Here is a 9,062-nt window from a genome sequence, read left to right as displayed (position 1 = left end):
TGGCCACCGGGGCCCACTGGTCCTGCATACAAAGCACCCGGCTAGCCATTATCATTCCGGGGCGGAACTCCGCTTGGCCTGTGTCTCATCGGTCACTCAGCAGCCCCTAATGGCCTGTCAGTTCCTTGGCCTGCCATTCTCTGTCTAATTAATTCTTTTATTGTGCACCGGATAAAGAAAGACAAAGGCCTCGCCGGCAATAATGATTCATTAAAATGCAGAGCCTTCCCAGCTCTTGGCCCAGCACCAGCCGCTCCACCCGCTGTGGGCATGGTTGCCTGCGCCCCTTAACCCTTTACAGGGTCCTCTGGGCTAGACAGCCCAAAAAAATCTAGATGTGAGCTAGTCCAAGAACCTGGTGTGGGAGGCTCTCCTGAAAGACGAACGCTTCCTCGGGATTGGTGTAAGGGACCCGGATGTACTTTTGAGAACCCAGTCCCTTTTAGGAAACAGAAAGGCTTGGAAAGGGACAGCTGACACTGGACAAGGATCCAGGGACAGGTTCCCTGGAGACTTGGCCAAGACGGGAAGGAAGGTGCTACTCACAGAGGTCAGCCAGTGAGCCATAGCACTTCAGGCTTGTTTATCCTCAGGAAATTTCAGTGAGGCTGCCCCATGGGCATGGGGGAAACTGAGGCAGTTTTTCTAGTCACTGTTCCATCCTGTCTCCCCAACAGGAAACTGTTCACATGTCTGGATGCTGTGCGAGGGAGACAGGCCCTTCAGTGGACGGGCTTCAGTACTGGGAGTAGACAAAGAGGAAGAAGCAAGCCTATGGCTGTCTTAAGTCCCTACCGAGGACATACACTCTGACTATTCCTCTCTATATTTTCTTACCTCAAACCATCCTCCTTATTTTGCACATGAGCAAAAAAGATTTTCAAGAGGTCTGAAGGAGTGCCAAAAAAAAGAGTCATTTTTAGTTATAGGTGAGAAAACCAAGACTTTTTGAGGCAGCCGTGTGCTCCAACAAGAAGAGGCAGTAGCAGATGAGGTGGCTCTGAGGGACCTCTATTTTGAATCCCCATCAGATACAGGTAGAACAATAGCCCACCATGTACAGAGGCCTCAGAGCTGAGATTTCAGCCCAAATGACTTGGGGTTACAGGATGCCTGAAGAATCAAAAATTGGTGGCGGTGGTTGCTGTGGGATAATATCCCCCTATTGATCAAGCTCCTGGAAAAGTCAGGGCCTCCAGGGGGAGGCTCCTGGCTGAGGGACTGCAGTATGTGGGAGCCGGAAGTCTCTTCAGTGGCAGTACTCAGGCTGGCAAAGCCAGTACCAGGTGACTTTACTAGGTTATGGAGGTCATCTTATGTGCTACCAGTACAAAAAGACAGAAAACATGGTGTCCTGTCCAATCTTCCTCCCTCAGGACAATTCCTTGCCTGGCCAGGGGACAGACAGGGGCAGTTTATCTCCTTGTCTTGGGGTCACACTGACCACGATGTAGTAGAGTGGGAGACAGGAGATAGTGTTGGTTCACAGCCTACAGATGAGTATCCATATCTTCCCAGTGCCTGGAAACTGGGACATCTCCCCCACACACACCCCAGAGCACATCTCCAGAGCCCAGAGCCAGCAGCAGCAGCCCCAGCAAGCATAGGGTTGGCAGAGGGGGTGGGGGTGGACAGAGAGACTCAGTCCTTGGCAGGGCTTTGGCATAAGGTCAGACACTGGGAAGAAAAGATGGGGATGTAGACCCCATCTGACTACCTGGGAGAGTCTGGAAAGAAGGGACGGCCTGGAGGGACACAAGTCCTCTATTATCAGGAACTGATAGCTGGAATGGTCATGAACTTGACCAAACAGACACCAGCTCCCAAGAGCTGACACCACCCTAAGAAGATCAGCAAGGGATGGAGGTTCCCCCCTCCCAGTTTCTCAGACACTGGGGCAGACAGGTCCCTTGCCCCCTTTCTTCTGGACAGGGCATTCCATTCTATTGAGATCAGAGCCAACATTGTTTTGGGTGAGGAAATAAAATGAGAAACTTTCTGCCAGTCTACCCCTGGGATGGGCTAATGGGATGGGTACTCTGAGAGAACAGGACTCCAAAGCTTGGATTCGGTGTGAAGCTGGCCAGGGAAATATTTTTATTTCTTCCTCTGGACCAGTGCAACCGTACTTCTCCTCCCCCAGCCTGTCCACCCCAGACACAGCCTCAGTGCAGCACTGGGAGCCGCCTGGATATCCAGCCTGGGGTTCTGCCTCTGAAGACTGAGTGGACCAATGGGAAGCCTCCAGCTGGGGTAAACCCAGGAGTTGAGATGGAAGCAGACAGGCAGATACAAAGGACAGGGCATCTATAAGGAAAGAGGTGGTGGGGGAGTGGCCAGGACACTGGTGTCCCCCTTCATGCTGCTCCGATGCAAGGAGGCTCTCAGGGGACAACATCAGAATCAGGGCTGGTAGGCAAGTCAGATGGGCCCGGGCCCCAGGAGTTAATTCTCAGGAGGCTCGCCAAGTCCCAACAGAACTGGCAGGGCCACCTGGCCCTTGGGAACCTGGCAAGCCCCAAAGCTAATCCCAGCCCAGCAGCAGGGCCTCGCAGCTTTGTCAGTGAGCCGGGCGCCTGGGGTTCTTCTTGGTGTGGGGTGTCAATGAGAAAACTTCGAGGGCCATATGGGTACAGACAACCCTTGGCTGGATGTAGGTCTGGCAGGGCTGGATCCACATGGGCAACTGGCTGTGAAGGCATCAGCCATCCAGTAAACGAGTTCTCAGAGCACCACTCCCCACACCTGGCAGCCTGGCACACTCAGACCTCACGAGCTCTTGTAGACAGATCCAGGTGGCTTTCCCCAAGTGCTGGGCTTGGCAGGCCCTGGAGTCAGGCTTCCCAAAGTCGGGCAAGGGAAGTAGTAAAACCCCTCCACACTGGGGTGCTTGAGAGTCCCTTCCACCTCCAGACTGAGGATGAAGTCTACATAGCTGCGTTGCAGACGGCCCTGGCAGCCCCTGCTAACCACATGCACCCAAGAGGATTGGCAGGGGCCTCCCGCTGTCTCTCCTCACAACAACTTTCTCCCTAGAAACTTTCCTCTAAAAGCAGACAGCTCTGCCAGGCCTCTCTTGGGATGGTTTTTCGCTGCTTCCAGATTGGCTCTGAGACAGGACACCCCATCTCCCCCAAAATGTCCATCAGCTTGAGACACACTACATAGCTACCCAGATACCAGTCTTGATTCGCCTGGGAGGAAAACATGGCTTAGAATGGCCCATCTGCACCTGTTTGTATCCTTAGGAGCAACCCCGAAAATGAGGAAGCCAGACAAGGCTAAAGGCGTGGTGTTTAAACTCAGAGCAAGCGATTGTGAGGGGGTGTCTGACCACCTCCCTATGATGAGTTGAAGCCCCTGATTTGGGGAGTCTGAATGAGCTCTGCACCCCTAAAAGTGGCCTAATGACCAGACCCTTAGCAGAGTGTCACCTCCCTCCTGGGAACCTTCACGAGAAAAAACCTCCAGGCTTGAGAGAAGTAACACACAAAGCATGCTCCAAATAGATAAAAAGCATTTTTTAAAATTTTATCAAATTGATCTGTACAAAAGTTAGCATTGCTTGGTCAGAAAGTAGCGAAACACAGCAGGCGAAGGTCAGCAAATATCTTTCTGAATTTAATGCCAAAAAAAAAATAGATTGCATAAAAATGAGTTTGCTGTGGGTCCCACCCCCTCCCCCAGAATGAGATATGCTAAAAGAAAAAAAGAAGACAGTTTTTTTCCTCTAAAAAAAAAAGGTAGGAAAAGTAGAAAAATGTAAAAGAAGCAAACTTCTCAGATGTGAGTAAATGTACAAAGTCTCCAAGGCACAAGTTTCTGTGAAGTAGCCGGTTACACACAGCACACAGCGAAGCGGGGCGGTGAAGCAGGTGGTGTTTTCTAACTAGGAACCTGGGCAGGTTAGTGGAGGGGGCTTTCCCTTCACAGCTTGGTAAGTAGCGCCTGGTGCCAAAGAGCCAAGATTATCGTGGTTCTGCAGCTGCCAACTTGCAGGAAATTCTGTCTTCTACCGCTTGGCACCACTGAGGGCAGAACTGACATTCCTGTCTTCCGATGCCCAACCTGATGCTGGTGCTGGGCATTTTGTTCTAACCAGACCCCAAGAGGTAATCATTTCCTCCCGTGCCTGGTAGAGGCCTCCCGGGCCATCTGAAGGCAAGGGAAAGAGATGCGATGGGGTGCTGAACCACTTCCCTCCTGTCCTTCACAAAACAAGCTTCCATTCTGTCTTAAATTCTACTCTCTGCACAAATGACTTCATTAATTAAAGATAAAATAATACAGAACATAAATACATCTTCAACAGCTTTCAAAACAGACATGTTTAAGCCTTAAAATAAAAATTACAAAAAAATAAAAATAAACACAAGAAGTGTTTGTCTCAGCCAAACCTTGCTGGGAAGAACTGTGGTAATGAGAAACCCCTCCATCTCACATCGGTCCCAAGAGATGCCCAAGTGGATGTATCCCGAGCGTCCACGGATGTGCTTTCACCATGGGAACAACATCACTTGGTTCCAGGGAGTTCTTGGCTGGGCTGGTAAGAACCCGAGGCCCTGTCTCTCCTTTGTCCTTAGCCATAGCTATCTTCTCTTTCACTGAGATGCAAAACCACGGCGCTGGTACCCACTCATCCAGACCGGAGAGGGACAGAATGGCTGTCTTGGAAATAACCAGTTACCTCAGAGAGAGAAGAGGAGGAAAAGAGAGCTCTGTCCCCTGGCAGAAGTTTGGATATCCAGAGGCAAAGGGACACAGGGTGACAAAGCCTGGCTTCCTGCAGATTCAGCAGGCACTTGACGGAGCGAGGCTGTGCTGGCTGCCTCCACCCTCTACCGAGTACACTTCTGGAAGACCTCAAAGACCTGGCTATACTTCGTGGACACTCCGGGGTGCAGCCGCCTCAGGGTCGGGTCAGGGTGGTGTACACGGGTTGGTCCCAGTTGCTGCTGGGGCTGTGTGCGGGTGGCATGGTGAGCCCATTGAGCAGTGGTGAGGCATAGGGCCGGCGGGATGAGTGAAAGTAAGGGTATTGGTAGAGGCTGGGGGGGTAGCCAGGGTAGGGGCTGTAGTAGTTGGATGCCTGCAGATCAGTGTAATCACACTGTGCACTGGCGAAGGAGCTGGCAGCCGTGGCAGAAGCAGCTGTGGTGACACTTGCCTGGGCACTGTAGGAACCATAGTCAGCATGGCCAGGTGAGCCATGGGACTGGTCATTGTAGTGGGTGGGACTCAGCTGCTCCGTCTTGATATGTGGCCGAAGGGGTCCTGCCTCTGTGGGCGAGGCTGACGCCGAGGGAGCTCCCTTGTGGGCCCACACAGGGGATGCCCCTATGCCAGTTGCCCCGGAGTGGGAGTAGGAAGTGCCCCCATAGGAGCCAGAGGCAGCGGCCTGGCTGGGCTCTGTGGACAGGGTTGAGTGGCCATTGAGGGGCAAGTACTGGTCAAACTCGTGGACATCGAAGGTATCCATGGTACTGATAACCTCGCTGCTGAGCTCAGAGATGTCCACATTGCTGAAGTCGATGTTCTGGCGGCCGCTGTCCACTAGGCGGCGCCCTTCCAGCCTTAGCTCTTGCTTGCCTCCACTGCCGGCCTGATGCAGATCTGTCTTGGGGGTGGTGGGTGGGGTGGGCGGCCCATGGGTCTGGCCTGAGGAAGAGAGTATATTTCAAGGATGAATGCCCCTTCTGTGGGTCCAGGGTGGAGCTGGTGGGTGACACCAGGAACCCTGGTAACTGCCACAGGTACGAATCAACAGCTTTTTGTTTCCTTACCTTCCCAGAAATTCCGGCAAACTCAGACCTAGCCCTCACTTACTGGCTGAGAAAATTCCGTTAAGCACTGTGCTGTGGGAAGACCCAAGGCCCCTCCCTGAGGACCTGGGTGGGGGATGGAAGGTGGCCAGCCAGCCCCACCAGAACTAGCATTAATGGGGCACTCTTGGAATGCCTGGCCCTGGCTGAACCCACACAACCCCACTCTTCCCCATCACAGCGGAGTAAAGGGAAGCTCGGGCCTGCCTCCAGCTTCACTAAGGCTGCTTGGTTGCTGGGACCCCACCCACCAGCCTGATTCTGAAGCTGGGGTTGTTGTCCCATGCTACTGTCATTGAAGAGTGGAGGCAGACTGCGAGGAGTCCTATTGAAGATACACATCTCCAGAGTGCTGATGGGCTACTCAGCCCCCTCCTTTAGAGCATCAGAAATAGCTATATCCAGAGGCTTTTTCGGGGGGCTAGGGAAAGTCTGGCCCACTGCCCATAATGAGGGAAGGCCTTCCTACACTTCAGGTCAGTCCCACTATTACCTACCCCATGCTAAGGGTCCCAGAGCCTACCTGTGTGGTCGCTGTGGTGGTGTGTGTCGCCGAGGACTGCATCGGCTTTGTACATGGGACCACCAGGGTGGTGGCCCAGTTCCGTGCCAGAGTCCGAGTCGCTCCGGCCAGCCTTCACACTCTTCCTCCGCCGTGGCTGGTACTTGTAATCTGGGTGGTCTTTCTTGTGTTGGACACGGAGCCTCTCGGCCTCCTCCACGAAAGGACGCTTCTCGCTTTCACTCAGCAAGCTGCAGAGAACACAGTAGGGCGAGGATGTCCCCAGAGCTGTAGGGCTGCCAAGGGCCCAGGCAGCACCAGCGCGCACACTACTGTGGGAGCTGGCCTGGAGTCAGACAGCAGGAGCACACGATCGGGTGCTGGAGAGGCCAAGGCACCCTCCAGTGGGTAGCCTGCCCTTATGCTGAGCATCCTGCACCAGGGCAGAGCCCACTAGGCCTGTGTGGTGAAGACTGTATGTTCTTTAGAGTCCAAGGAACAAGCAAGACCCCAATTCTCCATCTTTCTGGAGTGTCCCCTTTCCAACCGTATTTTCTCGTCCATCCCATACCCTCTCTCAGCCACAGTGGAAACTACACTTGGACAAAGGCAAGGCTTCCTGGGAGCCAGCTGTGACTCAAGGCAGCTAGCTGGCTTTGCTGCCCTTTCGGCCTCAAGCCTCCAACAGTGAAGGCAAAATCCAGGAGACTGTCCTCTGTGCACACACCCTAAGACTCCCGGCCTTCTGCCTCTGCCTGCGGGCAGAGCTGAGTTGGGGCAAGGCAACCTCGCCATCCTGCTCAGCCCAGTGTTACTAAGAAGGACCTGTTTCGAATCAAGCAGGAGCAGCTGGGAGGTTTGGGAATCAAGCAGAAGAAGGTTTGGGATGTGCGGTGCGGAGGAACTTCTGTGCTCCTGTCTTCTTTAGTAATGCCTGCCTCTCTCATGCCAGCGTGCCCACCGAGCCTTTCTCACTTTTCACCCACTCTTCCCTCCCTCCATTCCAGGTTGGTGTGGCCTGAGAGAAATAGTACCTGGGGACAGTACCAGCCAGCAGACTTGGACTCCTCATGGCTATCCTGAGTCCCAGCTTTTGCCCAGGACAAAGCAGCTTGATGCCTGCCCCTATCTATGCCTAAGGGCCATGGTGGGCCAATCGAAGCTGGGGTTCCCAGGTCTGTAGTTCTCAGCAGGATGCCCCGGGAAGGGATAAAGTGCTGGATGGTGACACTCCGGGTACTGGCCTCCGTGCATCTCCAAGGTCCCACCCACACCTGGTGTCCGGTCTCTGTTGACCAAGGTATTTTTCCACCAGACCCACCCTGGAACCAGCCCTGGAGCACTGCCCAAACTAGGGCACGACGCCACCTCCTTCAGCCCCTATGTCCCCTTCCTCAGCCAGAGTGTCATGAGTCCCCACACTCACCGCCACAGCTTGCCCAGGGTCTTGCTGAGCTCTGCGTTGTGGAGATGCGGGTACTGGTCCGCCAGCTTGCGGCGCGCCGCCTGAGCCCACACCATGAAGGCGTTCATGGGCCGCTTCACGTGTGGCTTGGCCTTGAGCGTGCCGCTACCGCCGCCGCGCACGGGCATAGGCACTAGACTCCAGTCATAGCCCTTAAGCACCTGTGACACGGCATCACGGATGCAGGCAGGGAAGCGTTCGTCTGCAGCCTCAGCCGTGTCCCCTCGGCCGCCGCCCCCAGCACGGCCCAGGCCCTCCGATCCCTCAGGCGACGGTGGCGCGTCGGAATCTGAATCCTCCACGTGTGACATGGAGCTAGCAGTGCCGGACGGGCTGCAGGGCGGCTGGGCGCGGGCCTCACTCATGTCCAGCATCGGGGCCACGCGCGGAGGAGTACGGAGTGGGGATGGACACAGTGGTCGCGCCCTGTCACACTATGGACGGACACTCTGGAATCCAAGGTTGCCACGCAGGAATCAATGTTTGTCCCCGTCGCAGACGCCCAGCTGCCGCTCCTCCGTCGCTGCAGCTCAGTCTCAGTTCTGGGACCCGCAACAAGTTTCTTTAAGCGGTGGCCGAAGCCCCGCCCCTCCCGGCCCGGGTTGGCAGACAAGCCCTCCTCGAGGAGGAGCTTGGGTGCCCCGCCCCAAATCCAAGGAAGAGGACCCCGCCCCGCCCTCCGCACCACGTGGGCCAGGCGCCCCGCAGCCTGATCCCTCGACCGAGGCAGGGTCAGAGGGCTTAGGGTGACATACTGCCCAGCGTCCGGGCGTCCGATTCTCTGCAGCGTGGCTCGACTTTCGGGCGGCTGGCGAGGATGCTAATCCACAGGTTCCTGAGCCCAACATCCCTCCCTCCACTGGGAATCCGCTATTTCAAACAAATCTGGGTTCTGCCCGCAGGGTGGCGCAATGACAGTAGCCACCAGGTGACCCTGGTAACTCGCGCACCTAGGTGAGCTGGAGGACCCCCCGGGGCCGGACAAAGGTGGGAGGACGGGGGCGCTGGGCGGGGCTGCGCAGGTCGCGGCTGCTGAGTCCCTAGGGCGGTTGGCGGAAGGTCGGGCCGGAGGCGGGGGCCCGGGTCCTTCCGGGTATGACCTGCGGCAGGGGCGCGGAGGTCCTGGCGGGCGGGCCTGGGTGGTCTGGCGGAGGCGGAGGCCACGCTGGGCCACTTCGCCTCAGCGCCTGGAGAGAAGGAGAGTGCTCAGGGTTGGAAAGGGGACGTTTCTCCCAAGGCCAGCGCCAAGCCGCCAGTCCGAGCCGCGCCCGAG

At 55.8% G+C, this 9,062-nt stretch overlaps 1 protein-coding gene across 1 annotated transcript; it reads right to left on the bottom strand.

Moving 5' to 3' along the window:
- Positions 1-3,506: 3,506 nt before the first annotated feature.
- Positions 3,507-8,327, bottom strand: Sox8 (SRY-box transcription factor 8). Its single transcript, XM_075941481.1, has 3 exons — positions 7,751-8,327; positions 6,346-6,575; positions 3,507-5,658 (listed from the first exon to the last, which is right to left on the bottom strand). Exons 1-3 carry the CDS (start codon positions 8,161-8,163, stop codon positions 4,910-4,912), a joined length of 1,392 nt encoding a protein of 463 aa, XP_075797596.1. The 5' UTR covers positions 8,164-8,327; the 3' UTR covers positions 3,507-4,909.
- Positions 8,328-9,062: the final 735 nt, after the last annotated feature.

This window comes from Microtus pennsylvanicus, chromosome 11, assembly GCF_037038515.1.
Source record: "Microtus pennsylvanicus isolate mMicPen1 chromosome 11, mMicPen1.hap1, whole genome shotgun sequence".
Lineage (NCBI taxonomy): Eukaryota > Metazoa > Chordata > Mammalia > Rodentia > Cricetidae > Microtus > Microtus pennsylvanicus.
This window is presented reverse-complemented; position numbering and strand designations above follow the sequence as displayed.